Source organism: Podarcis cretensis (genome assembly GCF_951804945.1).
Source record: "Podarcis cretensis genome assembly, chromosome: 8".
Lineage (NCBI taxonomy): Eukaryota > Metazoa > Chordata > Lepidosauria > Squamata > Lacertidae > Podarcis > Podarcis cretensis.
The window spans coordinates 56,880,827-56,897,588 of NC_137177.1; the positions used below are offsets into that span (position 1 = coordinate 56,880,827).

Sequence of the window (16,762 nt, forward strand, 5' to 3'; positions counted from 1 at the left end):
CATTGTTGGGTTCAGACCAACGCCCAGCCAAGATGGATCAATTTATCAGTCAGTTCCTCCCCAAACTCTCCCTCCTCTTCTTTATGGCATCCTCCCTTCCTCCCTTTTAGAGTGAGCTGTGCTAGACACCTGTAAATCGGTCTGAGTAGAAGTTTTGGGGGAAGCCCCTAACTGACTCAGGATAAATTTCTGTTAAATTCCTGAGGCATTGTGGGTAGGCGTACTCTTTGGTTGCCTTAAGCTGTATTGCTTTGTGGGAAATTGGGGGTGCCCTGTGGTCTGGGCATGTGTGCCAGGGAGAGCACTGAACTGGTGGGGCCATGGTGTGCTTGTTTGATTCACAGCCCATGCCCCTGTTAACAAGGAGGAAGAGGTCATTTCAATTCTTGCTACTGGAACACAGGTGGCTCCTCATTATATGTCCAGGAGCAGGAAGAGAAAGGATTTCTCCTCCTATAAGGAACTGCCCTCCTCAAACTATTTTGATTCAGTTGATTTGTTCAGTCTAGTTATTTGTTTATGCAGATCCTCCTCACTGCTGTTGTTATATTTCAATAAATGTAACCTTTTCCCATTTTAAATTGAGTCTTCTTAAAGGTGTGGTGGCAACTCCCTTCTCATTAGTGAGCATGTTGGATAGTTTACATTTTTTTCTGCCTCATTTCTGCCCTGCAATATGGTGGTGAGAGGAGCGTACCTCTCGGGGTTGTTGTTAGCATGATGGAGGCAATGCATGCAGAGTGCAGTGAGCACTCCATCGTGCAATGTTTAAACACTGCATGTGGTTTTTTTCCTGCAAGGAAAAAAGTTTCTGCTTTGGAAGGACATGGACTTTTGAGAACCTTACCCCTGCATGACTGCTCAGTGAGTTTGAAAGCCAAAGCCCCACTGTAACCTGAGCAGTTAATAAAATCTATTGCCCCATGATGGATTTTTTCGTCAAGTAGAATTGATCTGTCCTCCTTGTGATTTGCGAGATGGAGGGGGAAACAGCAAATGCAATCAGGATTTCTGGTGCCCCTGAAAGAGCACTGTTCTGTCAGTCTTTTAAAGCCTGGGAGTAACTGAAGGCTGTGGTGGTCATTCCTTTGATTTATTGAAAATAAAACACCCTTGATTAACATTTTAATAAAGGAGGTCTTTCTTTTGGCACGCAGGGTATGAGGAGCTATTCTCCCCTATCGTGCAAATCTATTCCTTCTCCGGTGAGGGGAAGTATTACCACTTTCCAGAAATCCATAAAAGAAGTGATTTCTTAAGCTGTTACTTGTACACACTGAAGTGAGAGCTTTCTTGGGGTGCTCCCTCCCTCTCTCTCTCTCTCTCTCTCTCTCGTGTGTGTGTGTGTGTGTGTGCTTGCGAGGGGGTGCGCTCCCGATATGTGTTATGCAAAAATGAGGATGATTTGTGAAGAAATCATCCTTGTAAAGCTATTGGTTCTGGTCATCAGCCTTTATCCAATGCTTTGGTGATGCTGCTGCTGATCTATTTGGGAAGTTGGCTGGCTCTCAAGGCAGTCTCTCTCTCTCTCCCTCTCCTCTCTCTCTCCTCAAAGGCTGTTCCACAGTGAAAATATGCTCAGTGCAGTTGAGTGCATGAATGAAAAAGCCTCCAGTATCTTCTAGGCTAGCAAAATGCAGCACAAGGCTCAACTTACCTTGGCTTTCCTCCTGTCCCAGGTAAGGAATTTGGTGCTTTGATCTGGTCCTAGGGGTTATGTGTTTGTGTGTTATCTATCTGTGTTTCTTTCTGGGGGTTTTTTGGGGGGAATGTTTTGCATTTGGCTATCTGGAAGTGTCTTGATTTCTCAACGATCGCATGCCGACTTGAAAAACACACAGATATGCACGATGAAGTGTGGATGTGAGAAGCAATTCTCCGATGTGAAAAATGCCTCTGTGTGCTTTCCAGTGACAGGAAATTAGCGACATAATACGTGTGTGTGCATGCAAATTGTATTTCCTTCACATAAAAGAGAGTACGGATTGCTGGTTCCGTGGTGCCAGCAACAAGATATTCTATCACCTTCAATGCTTCAACTTTGATTTTTTTTGCTTCTCCTTTCTGTGGCTTCTGCCAGGACAAGATCATTACATTCCTTACTCCCCACACTCGTTAAAAAGAAAAGAGGAAGGGGGGAAAACGTGATTAATTTTTTTAAAAATAAAAAGGGGAAGAATAAGGGCTTTCCCCTGCCTCTCCTCTGCCCTACCGCTTTGGTGAATTTGTAAAATCGAGTATTAACGAGCAGCTCGGCAGCCTTACCTCCCGCCCTCTTCTCAACTGTAAAAGATCCCACCCCACCCCCCTTGCAAAAAGGTAAAAAAAAAAAAAAGGACATAGACACCCAGCCTTTAAAAAGCCAAGAGGCTGTGGAGCCCTGCTGTTGCTGTCAGTCAATAGCCGAGGAACTAGCTGCTCTCCAACTTCTGCACTCCTCCCTTGCCTTCCCCTCTGTGAATATGATACGGATTTCATTTTGGGAAGCAGCGTGTGATGTTTAAGGCTCCTTTGTTGTCATTCGGTGTGATGCTCCTCCATCCCCTTGTTCATCCCCTCTCTCCTCTCGCTTGTCTTAGGGAGCTTAATCTCTCATTCAGCTACAAGTCTCTGTCTCTTGGATCCCTGGGATGGTACTCCATGGTGATAAAAGTTAATTCCCTATTGGCTTGGAGACTGACTCGTTTTTTGCTTTTAACCCTTGAGGGTGCATGGGAGACCAATGCCTCAGGCGAGAGCAACTTAATGTGCACGATGCCTCCCAAATGAGAGGAACAGCTGTAGCTCGCTGGTAGAACATCTACTCTGCAGGCAGAAGGTCCCAGGTCCAATTCTCAATGGTCTTGAACCTCCAGATAGGACTGGGAAGGACTCCTGCCTGGAAACCTGGGGAGCTGCTGCCAGCCAGTGTAGAAAATGCTGAGCTATGATTTGACTTTGTAAGGCAACTTCTTAAGTTCCTAAAACATCATAAATCTGGCTGCCTTCTACTAGGTCACAATGTTTGTCTGTCCAAGGCACTGCTGTCTGCTCTGACTGGCAGCAGCTCTCCAGGGTCTCAGGCAGAGGTCAGTCCTAGCAACTGCTACCTGGCCATTTTAGCTGGAGTTGCCAGGGATGGGATTTAGGACCCTTTGCATGCAGAACATGTTCTCCAGCACTGAGCTATATGGCCCCTCAGCACTTCGACAGCCCTCTCTATTTATGGCATATAAGTTACAACTATTTCTCTCTCCTCTTACTGTATTTTTTTTCCTATTGAACCTGGAAAAATGGGACCTCCATGTGTATTTTAGAGACAAAACTGTGAAGATACTAGTAGAGTACAGAAACAAGTAATAAGTCACAGTTCCCTCTGTTCCACCGCAGCAGGGTAGTGTCACATGTGTGCCTATAACTTAGAGCGGGGGCATTACAAATTGGTGTCGTTGGGCTTGGCGATTGCTTAGGTAGTGATTTAAGGACAAGACCTGCCATTTATTGAATTAACTCATTGTTTAAAAGTTTTCTAGCATGTAGCAAGCTGGGATCTTGGCCAATGCTGCAGTAACTCCCATTACCAGTAGCTCCACCAAAAAAATGTTAGCTTTACCACAGAGTCCCAATGTTGTGTGAATCTGGCTCCTAGTTGTGTACACTGGTGTTAGGGCAGCAAGAGTTATGGCTCTTGTCTCCTAATGCAGCTTGATTAAGGCCGATTAGAGATCTTCAGTGTCAAGTGAGAATCCACTATGATTGACCATGTGAAAGCCATGGTTCACTAAATGAAATGTATTGAAGTGGTCTTGAAGCAACAAAATCTAGGGAGCTGTGACGTGGATGCAATTTACATGGCAACTGGGTGTGCTGAGGTCATTTGAAATATGTGCAAGTGCTGTGTGGAAGAGGGGGAACTGTGTGCATGTAATGAAAATGGATGGGACAGGATGTGAAGAGAAAACCAAAACAACTGGTCAGTGGTTTAACTGGTTGCAACTAGCAAATATATACATACCCTTTGGAGTGTGAGAGGGTTGTGGTATTTGCGATGTTGCTACTGGTGACAAAATAAGGTGTCAGATGTGCCTTTTCCCCAGTGTGTGACTTGGCTTACTTGCTTGAGTTATCTGATCTGCAGTCCTCTTGTGCGATGCACCTTGCTGTCTCTCCTGCCCTTTGTTTGTAGCAGCACACTATGATTTGGAAGATTTTCCCTTTAAGGTTTCTGTAGTTGGGCACACAGAGATAGACTTCCTGAGGTCAAGGAGAAAGAAAAGGGGAAGGAGGCAGGTGGAGAAAAGGAAAAGAGCAAAGGCTGGTAGAAAATAGGATGATGAGTTAAATGTTGTGACTCAAATCCAAATGATTGTGCCCTCCTGCAAGGAATCAGGTACTTACTGTCTATCATCTATCTATCTATCTAATCTATCTATCTATCTATCTATCTATCTATCTATCTATCTATCTATCTCTATCATCTATCTATCTATCTATCCATCTATCCCACAACCTGCTCCTCTGTCAAGCTGTTCAGATGCCCTTGGACAAATGACTATGTCTCAGCTTAACAGACTTTACAGGAATGTTGTGAGTTGCAAATGCAAGCCTGAGCTCTTTAGCAGAAGGGCATTCAAGACACACATGTGTAGCACTGCTTTTTTTTGGGGGGGGGGGACAACAATTCTGCAGGAGCTGACCTTTTTCTAGTCACATGCTGGTATGTTCAAATGTTAGTTTTCTGCTCTAACAAGTCCTCTTTTATTAGCATGGCTGGAATGTGTGAAAGTCAGTCTCCTCCTCCTTCTCACCTGTATTTCATGACTCATACAAAAGATGGCCCACATTCTATCATGTCTAACATGTCCTTTGTTAAAGATCAGATGGTATCAGTTGATAGGGCTTGTCCTCAGAAGCTGCTTCAGTGCCAGAACTCAATGTCAAAACACATGGAGCAAAGCAAATGAAGAAAAGATTAACTCTGGGTATGTACAAAGTACTCCACCCTGGTGACAGAGTTGAAATGGAGAGGAGCAAGGTTTGCAAACTGGAACAGGTGATTCACTCTTCTTCTTCTTTGGGAAAGCAATGACTCTCTGACTGAAATACCACACTTTTGTGGTGGAAATATTGGGAGAAAGAGGCATTGATAAGAAGCCTTGCAACAGCTGGTGAGATGATGAGGAAAACGCTGCTGTTAAAGGGGCTACTCAGATGGATTGCTTGACTTGGATAGCTTCCGTGCAGCAGCAGAACTAAATGGTACAAAATGGGAAAAGTTACCTGCATGCAGCCATCTGGCAAGGCTCATAGGCGCAGTGATATTTTTCTCTTCCTCAGCAGCAGCTACAACTCATTATTCCTTGATATCCGGCAAGTGGAAATGGGCAACATTGATCTTGATCAACTGATTTATAAGCAATGCAAATCTGTTGCTGTAATGCCTTCCAGGGAAGAGTATAATTCAGGTTTGAGTTAACGATCTAAGTTTGGGTCATGGTGATTAGGGAGAGAAAGTACCTTCTGAGCAGTGTGTTGTAGGCCCATCAACAATCTAAACATGCATAAATTACTCAATAGATGAAAATGATTTTTTTAAAAAAGGGGGGGCACAAAGATCATGCACTCCCAACAGAAATTTGTGAGACAATCCTCTGCTCTTCTAGGGGACAGTTGAGGCTCAGATGTGTTCAAGAGTCTTCTTACATATCATAGTAATAATAGAAGACTGGGTGTGTGGAACTGAGCTGTAATTCCTCTTTCTGTGCTTTTGGAATAGTGTCAGGAGCAGGGAGTTATGGCCACATCTGGAATGTGTACATCTTTCCAGAAGGTAGATGCAGAATTCCTCCTACATACATTTCCACTGAGGCATGGAAAGAAAAAGTGCATCTTGGTTCCCACAAGTTGGCCATAGTACATCAACACATGACCAGATCATCACTGGTGGGAACCAGCACATGTAAGTTTCTAAAATGGAGATAGGGTGTGGAACTCCAACCCCCATCAGTCTCAGCCAGCATGGCCACATTGTGAGGGATGATGGGGTTGTAACCTAGCAACATCTGGAAGGACATGGGTTCTCCACTCCTGCCCTAAAGCAATTTCCCTATGTTACATAAATGGGCCCTTAGCTATGCCTGGTGCCTGTTATAACAAAGAGTGGTGTGTGTGTGTGTAGCACTCCATTAAGCTCTTATGTCCCATTGGTATTTACTATGGATTGCACACCCTAACACAGAGGAGGACTCTCAACTGCAGGCAGCGTTCTGTTCATGCTGGAGCCACTCCAGTCTCTTCTGTGACTTCATGAAACATGCAAAATGGTGTAGTTTTGATACACATAGAGCCTGCACATCTTTCTGCAGTGTGATCAGTGTACAGAAATTCCTGCCATCTTCCCAGTACCAATGGAACAGAGAAGTGTCACAATGGAGAGCATTCAAAAGCCAATATCAAGTGGTAGGCTAGATGGCTATGGCTGGCCACTTCTCTATTTATAGAAATAGACAGAGCAGTCTAATTCATTTTCACATACCTTTAATGCTAAATTCACTGTGCCCCATTTTCTGTGAATTCTTTTAAGCTGCTGAAACATTCACATTTAAAATGCACGTGTTTGTAAGCACTTTCTTTGCAATACATTTTGTCCCTGAAATATACTTATTTTTTCACCCAAACTGCATTGCACATAACTGGCAGTGCATGTGTGCAAACGTATTGATACTTACATTCTGCTCTGCGTAGAAGTTTGTGAAGTCTGGGATCTGTGCATTTGTTTTAAAATTTGAGACCAAATGAACTTTGAGCTTATCCACCCTTACCTTTCCACCGCTCTTTCCAGGCATGGTCTGCAATTTAAAGATTTGTGTCTTAGCAACCCCCCCCCTTTTATTTGCACCAGTGCTTTCCCCATGAAAACACACTCTTTAAAGCTCAATCAGAGCAAATGGCAATCCACTGAGAACTTGAAGTTTGCTCTGGTTTAATGCTAAAAAAAAAAAATCCCATTTGGACACAGCTTTTAAGCATGGAGTTGTGCCTGGAAAGAGTGGAATTAAAGGTCCTACATACATTTCTGCTGATTTCTAAAAGGAGGGAGAAAGGTATACAGACTGTTGAGGCTGTCTAGAATTGACACTGGAAACGGGGTGTCCAGGTCCTACTCTTTCTAAAAGTTCACCTTATCCAGCCATTGGCTTCATGCTTTATAGCATTTTTTCCCCCGCATGATGAAGTTGGGCATGGAGTGCTCATTTGCTAAGATGGGCTAGAAATAATGGGCATAATTGTTTAGCTAATGTGTGCCTTATGGAGGTCTATGACAGCAGCAGGCAACCTAAGGCCCGGGGGCTGGATGCGGCCCAATCACCTTCTCAATCTGGCCCACAGATGGTCCAGGAATCAGCATGTTTTTACATGAGTAGAATGTGTGCTTTTTATTTAAAATGCATCTCTGAGTTATTTGTGGGGCATAGGGATTTGTTCATTATTTTTTTCAAAATACAGTCGGGCCCACCACATGGTCTGAGGGACAGTGGACCGGCCCATGGCTGAAAAAGGTGGAAACAATAACTTGAGCTGTAATTGCACTCAAAATGGAAACAATAACTTGAGCTGTAATTGCAAAGGAAAAAGTCTCATACGCATGATCTACTCGGAAAGCTTATTTTTTAAATACATAGTGAATTATAGAAAACACAGAAACCACCAACTTTTTCATATTTCTCCAGAAGAGGGCTCCCTGCACAGCATGAAAACCAGTGATAAGATTCAAACAGAGAGATGGGTCACAGCTGTAAAAGAGGGAAAGATTGGGGGGGGGGGAGAATCACATTCTATACAGAAGTCATGTCAAAATAACTTTAAGGGTTGAACTCTGAGTTACTCACTCAACTTGATCTCTTGTTCATACCAGTCTAGTGCAGTATTTGATCATTAATCGTTTTCAGTGAGATAGGTTTTCCTGTGGTGGGGTGGAAATGAATAATTGATACAGAAATGTCCTTTAATTTTGTTCCCCCCCCCCAGGGAATGAAAACAAGAACCTTGGCAAATGACCTTTCTGACTATGGACTCTGTACGTAGTTGTTGCTTTCCATTTCCGATGTGAAATCAAAAAATAAACATTGTCCTTTGCTATTATGGAGAAGCATCTTGAGCAGGCAGCAGGTTTGAAATGCTGTTTCTGGATCTGGAGGAAAGAAAAGTCAGATGGGTGCACAAGATGATACACCGTTAAGTCAGTTGGCATAGGATGCCACAAAAATAATTTATATGTGCAGTACAGTGCTTAAACTTTAACGTACTTCTGTGCGCTTTCATGGGGAACATGGTGGACAGTTAGGCTTATCATTGCAGATGGTAACATGCATGAAATGTGTGGTTGTGATCATGGTCTGCACTGTGAAAACATAGATCAGATTTTGAAAGCACATTCTGAGCATGTGTAGCTAGCACATACAAAGGTAGGGAGATGGATGGTGAGGACATATATTTTACATTCCTGATATTGTTGTCAATGGTCTTTGCTGACATGATGAATCATGGCTTGAGGTACTTGTACCTAGGTACCAATTAATGTTACTGGAGTGGTGCAGAGCTGCCACAGTTCCCTCTAGGTGGATCCTATGATGTGCTAATACTTGTAGAAAGGGAGTTGGGATAGATTCCTTAGTATTTCTTCCTGCCCAAAAGGAACCAATGCCTGCTGGGCAGAGGCAGGCTAGACCTGGAAGCAGAGGTTCCAAGCTGCATCCAAAATTTGGGGGGCGGATGCTGTTGCGTTCGTGTGATGTCTCACATGCAAGGTGCAATGCATGTGACACCCACCCCACCTGCCCAGGCCTTCATTTGTCTCCATCGCTGCAAGACTGAGACTGCCTCCTCCCTGTCCGCAAGACCTGCAGAGGCACTTTGGTGTGTTCCTTTGATATCTGGTGTGCCACAACAGAAAAGGCCCTGCTTCTGATCAATATCGACTTACCTTTAGACACTGAAGGGAATTGGAAGCAGGGCCTCCCCTGAAGATCAAAATGAAAAGTGCACCCTTGAAATTGAATGGCATGACTTAAAACTGTTATGTACTGAAGTTCTCACCCTGGGCCAGCAGGGGGATACTGTAGATAGTTATGCAAATAAGGGATTGAAAGTGACGTTCAGTGATTGGATAGTTTTAGAAAATTGTTACAGTTACGTTGTACTGGAGCTCTATATAAGCAGGCTGACTGAACCCTTCAGTTCAGTTCTGTCCTGGCCTGTGAATAAACAAGAGCTGTTTGAAGAATCGCTGTGTCGTCTGATGTGTTCACCCACAACTTAACAAAAACAGCCAAGCTGGTGCCAAACAAGTTGCTTTCCTTTCCTTTGGACCACATCAATGAGGCTGAGAGGGGCTGCCCAGACTTATGCCCTGGGGAGGTTACTTAGGTGCTGCTAATACAGAGGTTTGACCTCACCCCTGGAGGCACACTCCATTGTCTCTGGAAACAGACAGATGCCAATGACTTAAAATAGGGATGAGAGACCTCTAACTCACCAGATGTTCTTGGACTTTAGTTCCCATCAGCCCCAGCAACGTGGTCAATTATCAGGGATGATGGGAGTTGCAGTCCAGTAGCTTTGGAGGGTCAGAGGTTCTCTGACACCAAATTAAACTGCTAGATAAGCTTTCCCCAATCTGATGCCACTGAAAAGTTTTGGACTACTGCTTACATCAGCTCCAGTCTGTATGGCCTAACTGGGGATGATAGGAGTTGCAGCCCTACAACTCCTGGAGGGTTCCAGGTTGGGGAAGTCTGTTGTAGATTCATTAAGCAGCCATCACCTCTGGTATCATAGCTGCAGTTGTGCAATCGCATGCCTTAAACTTCAATTGAGTGTTAGCCGGAGCCACTACTGGCTTACACTGCAGCTTTTGCTCACCCCTGTAATTAACAGAAGCAGAGGCAATTAATGCGAAATTGCCAGCTGAATTAAATGTTTTTTTTATTTGTATTTCCCCCTGTTGTCCTATGAATCCTTCATTTATTAAACATAGCACCAAGTTCCCTCTATGAATTCTGGAATACTTGAGACCCCCCGCACCAGGCTCAACTCTACACAAGGCATACAGTGTGTGTTCTGAAGCATTAACCCACCCTGTCCCTCTTTGCAGCTTCCAAAGCTGTCGGGACTCTTTCCCACTCATATGTTGCTTATTTTCCACTGATGGAACAAGCCCATTTGGCTGCAGGCTCCCCACCACGACAGGTTTTTTGTTTTTGTTTTGGTCTGTGTTGGATGTGCATATAGCTTTCTGTTAGGCCAGGATTTGGATCAAACAGCTTTATTATGAGTTGGCAGCTTTTGCCTGACCTTCTCTGCTGCCATTTCCACTGGGGCGAAGTGTAAAAGCGGAATCTCATCTTGCAAAAACACCAGTGCAACTGCCGGCAAGTCAGAGAAGCTGCAAAGGCCTTGTGCATACAACCCAGTAAGACTTTGGGATCTCCTTTTAGCCTTGTAAGCATTCCTTCATTGCTATAGCTTCTAGGAATACCATAAGAAATAGCACTGCTGAGGAATACTAATGGGTCAAAGAAGGCTGGAGTATTAAATTAGGGCTGTCAGGGGATGTTTACACAACTGTTGGATGTGTGCCTGCTTTGAAGAACAAACTTCCTGATAAGGAGAGAGGGGAATTGGTTTAAATGTGGGGCTTTGTGAATGTTTGACCGCAGGAACCTGTTTTAAACACAGGATGTAGGAAGCTTCCAGTGGCTACTGTGAGAAAAGGATGCTGGATCAGATGGGCTACTGACCTAATCAAGGAGGCTCACTTTATATTCTTAAACCTGGTCAGGCTATTTGCCAGTCTAACCCAGCATTGCCTACTCTGACTGGCAGTAGCTCTCTGAAGTCTCAGGCATGGGCCATATATACAATCTGAGCATAGGTTGGAGGAGCTCCCAGCATTAACACCCCAACAGTTGCTTCTTCATTAGTTTCCAAAGGGGGGGGGGGTCCCAAAGTCCAGCACAAAGCAAACAGTCTTTGTGTCTCTATATTCCAACTCATGCATACATATAACTCTGGATATTGTTCTTCTCCAGACCAGCCTGATGCGGAGATAAGGAAAGGCCCACCCATTTGTTTCTATGGGAGCCTCTTTGGACTTGTAAACCACAGTCCTTAACCAGCCAGCCAAAGCAATTGCCTTGACAAAGGAAGTGTTTTGGTAAGCTTTCCCTTATGCATTCTATATAGGATTGCCGGTTCTGGAAGGGGAGCCAGGATTCCACCCAGATGTCCCCCCAACTCATTATCAGTATGGTGTGAACGTGGCCTCAGTCAAAGCTGGGTTTTGACAGCCAACCTTCCCTATTTGCTGCTTCATGGGATTGCCATATTTTAATATTATTTTATTGAAACTTTTTTGAGTGCAATACCAACACTGCAATGCAGTCATCATCCTGCCATTGTTGAATGTGCGCCATCTGAACTCCTGAACTGCAGTCATTTTGCTGCTGCTTTAGGAGACTTTCGATTCTCATTCTCCCAGTATAATGACAAACTTCTGAAATGCAATCGTCTCATTTTTTCTCTCTCCCAGTGCCTGTAACTGCTTCCCAGGGGAGAGTGAAGCTCTGGAAAACAGCTTTGCCAAGCCTGTTTGAAGCTCTGGATGCTTTGGCCTTGAGGCATCTAGGCAGGCAGGTTTGCAGCTTCTAAGTGCTTACTCACTCCTGCCTTGTAAGGCTTATTTTACTAATTTCCCTAGAGATGGGCCCTGTTCTTCTTCTTCTTTCCCTTGGAGGCCCAGGACAGTCAGAAAACCGTAGAATTAGCATCCCTTAGATTGAGGTAAATACAAATAATACTTAAGAGTCATGGAAGTTGAAGGAATCCTGCTCTGAAGATGATAAAAGGGTTAGCATGCCCAGTCTAAACTTGAAGTATAATAAACACAATAGGATTTGGATGGAAATCTAGCATTCTTGCAAAATTGGAGTTGTTTCCTTGGATGAGATGACACCTGCTCCAATTGAATAAGTGGAGTCCTTATTTTCTTATCCATACCCTTGGTAAATCAATATCCCTATGTCTGTGTCATGGGGGGGATGCATTTAAATTTTGCTAGCATTAATAAACATATCAGCATTTTTTCCCAAATTTAGTACCTACTCCAGGCTCTGCAGAATCATCTCCTCCTCCTCCTGATTTCCTTCCTACCTTTCAACATGAGATCCCAGGGTGGCTTACAACAGTGGAAAAATACAATATGAAAAACAATTAAGTCTTACGTGTGATCCTATGCATGCCTTATTTACATCCCATTTGGATTACATTAACACACTCTACATGACTACCTTTGGAAAGTGCTCAGAGACTTCAGTGGGTCCAAGACACAATGGCCAAGTTGCTGGTTACTGGGAGAACAGGAGCTCCTTGTCACAATAGCTCTGCTGGTTATTGGTCAGTTTCCAGGCACAATTCAAAGTGTTGGTTATGACTTGGAAAACCCTACACAGCTTGAGTCCAGGCTTTCTAAAGGACCGTATTTCTCTATATGCGCCTGCCTGGGTTTTGCTTTTTTGGGGGAAGGTCTTTCTTTCAGTCCCATCTGCTCCACAGACACCTTTGGTGATGACCAGAGAGAGGGTGTTTCAGTGGCTGTCCTCAGATTGTGGAACTCCCTTCCATGGGAGACTATGCTGTCTCCACCCTGCTTTCCTATTACCAGCAGGCAATGCCTTCTTCTTCTTCTTCTTCTTCTTCTTCTTCTTCTTCTTCTTCTTCTTGTTCTAGCAAACCTTTGGCCTTCAACAGCATGTGCTGACAGGATTTTCTGTGGGTGGTTGTTGAACTTGTGTGTGCTTTGAAATGGTTTTAAGGATCATTTATTTAATTGCTTTATTATTATTATTATTATTATTATTATTATTATTATTATTATTATTTGTTTTTAGTTGTATCAGTTTTCCTTTATGCTGTGAGCCACCTTGGGTCCTGTACTGTTAGAAATGTGGTGTGTATATATATATATATATATATATATATATATATATATAGCAAATAAGCTAATAAATAGCAAGTCCTTGTCCAGACATATAGAACCAGTGACCACCCAGAAGGTGTTGGGCTCTCATCGACCCCAGCTGCCATGACCAATGGCTGATGGGAGTTGTGGTACTGGAAATGAGGTGAGCCGACCCATTGAGACAGCAAGTAGAAACCTCGCAGCTCAGCCAGAGGCCCAGCTCTCACTGGCCTCTGCTGACTGGCAGCACCTCTCCAGACTATCATCTTTCCCAGCCCTGCATGAATTGAATGCCTATGAGTGTGTGTACTTTGCTGCCAGACACACAATTTGAACAATTTGATGTTGTTCCTATTGTAGGCAACATATCATTTTCTCTCTTGAAATTGGGCTGCAAGTGGGCTTTGGAAAGGGAGAAGAAAAGAGAAAGCTGTGGATAAAAAGTCAGGCTGAGCCGAAAGTGGAATCACAATATGAATGGGAAATGGTTGTCAAGGCTGGCATTTATATCCTTGGGGTACTTGACAGCTGGATATGGTGTTTAGACCAGGTGGTATTTCTGTCTCTCTAAAGCACGGACCATAATTGATGAACTGATTTGAACTGGCTGGTGATGCTTTGAACTCCATAAATTGTGCCTTGTGCATAGGAAGCACCTCATTAACCTACAGCGGACACGATTGGTGTCCTGAATACCAACTTTCTCTTGGTTCCTGTGGTTGGCGAGTGTTACTAGACTTCCGCAAAGAGACAGAGGGAGTTGGTGGAAATAGGTCACCTATTGTGCAAACTAGGCTCTTACGAGCATTGGATTATGACAGGCTGTGCTTTTCTTCAAATGCTCTTTTTATATATATAAAAAAGGGGGGGACAAGGGTTTACTTGCTTGCAAATGGAAGTCTGTAGACTGCTCAGTCAATTCTTTTTTTCATGAAAGAGAGCAGTATGTTGAAGGAGTTTGATATCTTCCTCTTCATCCATTCTAATGAATTGATGGAGGAACCTCCAGCCTTCCAGGTGTCAATGAACTGCAAGTCCCATCATCCCTGACCATTGGCCATCCTGGTGAGGGCTAACAGAGCCCAACCACCTCTGGAGGGCCACCTTTGTTTTATTGAAATAGTTTTCAGCTTATTCAGACCCATCTTTTAACCCAAACATGAAGTTGGAAACTGTCATCATTTGCCAGCTGAACCCTGGACTATATCAGAAAGTGGGATTTGACAAACAGAGTGCCCCCTTCTGTCTGTCTGTCTGCCTTCCCTCCCCATTGGTGCTCCACTGCCATTAGGTGAGAGATGTAATTTTTTTCCAGGCCACCTTCCACCAAACAGCCCCAAACACTCTTGTGTCTCCTTGACAACACATTTTGGTGTTGTTGGCTTTGCCTCTTGGATGTAGGTTGAATATATTCATAGAAACCACAAAGATTTGATGAATCAAGATTAAATGTTTACTAACAGGTTGTTCTTGGGGAGGGGGAGATTTTAACATGTGAATGGTTACATTTACACAAAACATTCCCCCAAAGTGTACAGAACATAATAGCAGAAACTCATCTGGCTATACCTTAGCTAAATGGGTTCCCAACTGCTGAAGTCTTACATAGAATCTTGTGTTAAGGCTCCTCACCTTATGCCCTCTAGCACTGTGTGTGTTCATTTGTATTCTGAGACCCACCTTGATCTACCTTTCACTATATATAAGGTAAAGGTACCCCTGCCCGTACGGGCCAGTCTTGACAGACTCTAGGGTTGTGCGCTCATCTCACTCTAGAGGCTGGGAGCCAGCGCTGTCCACAGACACTTCCGGGTCACGTGGCCAGCGTGACGAAGCTGCTCTGGTGAGCCAGCGCAGCACACGGAATGCCGTTTATCTTCCCGCTAGTAAGCCGTACCTATTTATCTACTTGCACCCGGGGGTGCTTTCGAACTGCTAGGTTGGCAGGCGCTGGGACTGAGTGACGGGACCTTTTGATCGGCAAGTCCTAGGCGCTGAGGCTTTTACCCACAGTGCCACCTGCGTCCCATTTCACTATATATACCCTAAGGCTAAGTGGTCTCTCAAAACTCAATCTACAAACATTTCAAACCTCAAAAGAAAATACACTTGTCCTGATCCTACAGCAGAAATGACTGACTTGCAACAAACTTCCCTAATTTGTAACACAACCCCTTCCAGTTTGTTTATGAGACAGGCAGAGTTCAATAACAGGAAGCAAATTAACCCCTTAAAGTCCAAACAAACTATATATCAGACTTTTTAGTTCTGTTTAAACAGTCCAAATCCTTCACAATGACCATATTCTTTTCTTTTTGTTTTCTTTTTAACCTTATAATGAGAGTAATGCTTCTATTAAAACCCACCATGGCCCGGTGGTGGGTCCCAATCCACCAGTTGGAGGCCAGCATAATAATGCATGCCTGGGTCTTAGTGTGTATAAAACAGCTGGAAAACTGAGCTGCAAGAGACCCTTCCCTTGAATGGTTATTTATTCAACTTTCTCAAGCAACCCGTTCAGACAGTTACTTGGCCTTCCCCTGAAGCAATAGCTGGTACATTTTCTTTCTTTATACCATACAGATAATGTGATTATCTGTCCCCACACACTGGCATTCGCACATGCAGAAACTCCAATAGTGGCTAGCTTTCAATATGTTGGCCTCTCTTCCACTCAAACCCATGTCCTGCTCCCCGAAAACATTTTATTGTCGTGGTCAGGGAGGAAAGTGGGAAGAGAAACACATATTTTGAATTCCTTGTATCAATTGCTGACACCTTTTGTTGGAACTAGGTAGTCAGCTCGTAACACATTTGCTGTAGCATTTGTATGGAAAGAATATTGATTCTCCCACAATGTTACAAAGATATCCTTTGAAATATTTCTCTGTGTTTGTATACAGCTGCATCTTCAGCAGTGCACAGCTAAGGAACTGTGACCTGAGAATGCAGTGAAAGCTCTCTCTCATCACAATCAAACGTAGCAGCAATATGTCACTGATGCAAATGTACAACCGGGGGTGCTTCATGAGGAACTAGTTCTTTGAAGAAATCCAGTGCATGTGTTCTCTTGGACTAATGTGCAGTGAAGAACTGGATGTCTACTCAGAAGGAAGAACCACTGAGGTTAATGGCACTTGCTCCTGGGAAAATGTGTACAGCATTGCAGCCTTAACCATCTGTTGCTGCTGTTGTTTCACTTCCCAAGTATTCAGACAGTTTTTGGCTCAAAAATAAAATAAAATATCCAGATCAAAATAAATTTAAGAGGAAATACATTTCAAGAATGCATATTTAGTTACGAATTATTTTTGTAGATTTTTTAAAAATGCTGATTAATGTGGAAATGAGCCAAACTGAACTTATGAACTAACAATGAACACATGAGAAACTGACTTGGTTTGCAAATAGACCTATTCACTCCTCCCTAAGCATCACTCTGTTGCAGGGTTCTTTTGTGGTGGATTCTTCTTCACTGGAGGTTTTTAAACACAGGTTGCATTTCAGGTATTCTTTAGCTGCCATTCCTGCATTGCAAGGGGTTGGACTAGATGGCCCTTGGTGTTCCCTCCAGACTCTACAATTCTATGATGTTCTTGTTTTGGAATTCTTCTTTTTACCCAAAGGAAGTATTTTAGTCTGGATTTCAGCCAATCTGAATTATTATCTGGAAGTTAATCAATGACAAATTGTCACTACTGGATTAACAGCCAGCTGTTTTAAAACAAACAACATGCCATGGGAAACTGCTCCTGACATCATTTC

At 43.6% G+C, this 16,762-nt stretch overlaps 2 protein-coding genes across 3 annotated transcripts in view; one reads left to right on the forward strand and one right to left on the reverse strand.

The window, feature by feature from the left end:
• The window catches only part of SDR42E1 (short chain dehydrogenase/reductase family 42E, member 1), a 582,710-nt gene that overhangs the window by 324,770 nt on the left and 241,178 nt on the right, over window positions 1–16,762 (reverse strand). The window lies entirely within an intron of this gene.
• Window positions 1–16,762, forward strand: part of CDH13 (cadherin 13) — a 687,354-nt gene that overhangs the window by 81,959 nt on the left and 588,633 nt on the right. The window contains exon 1 of one of the 2 annotated variants that reach the window (XM_079988792.1): window positions 1,490–1,679. The exons of the other annotated variant lie outside the window; for it this stretch is intronic. Within the exon in view, the coding sequence (XP_079844918.1) occupies window positions 1,635–1,679 (45 nt within the window). The 5' untranslated portion in view covers window positions 1,490–1,634. Of the gene's footprint in view, window positions 1–1,489; window positions 1,680–16,762 lie in introns of those variants that run through there. 2 annotated transcript variants of the gene reach the window in all.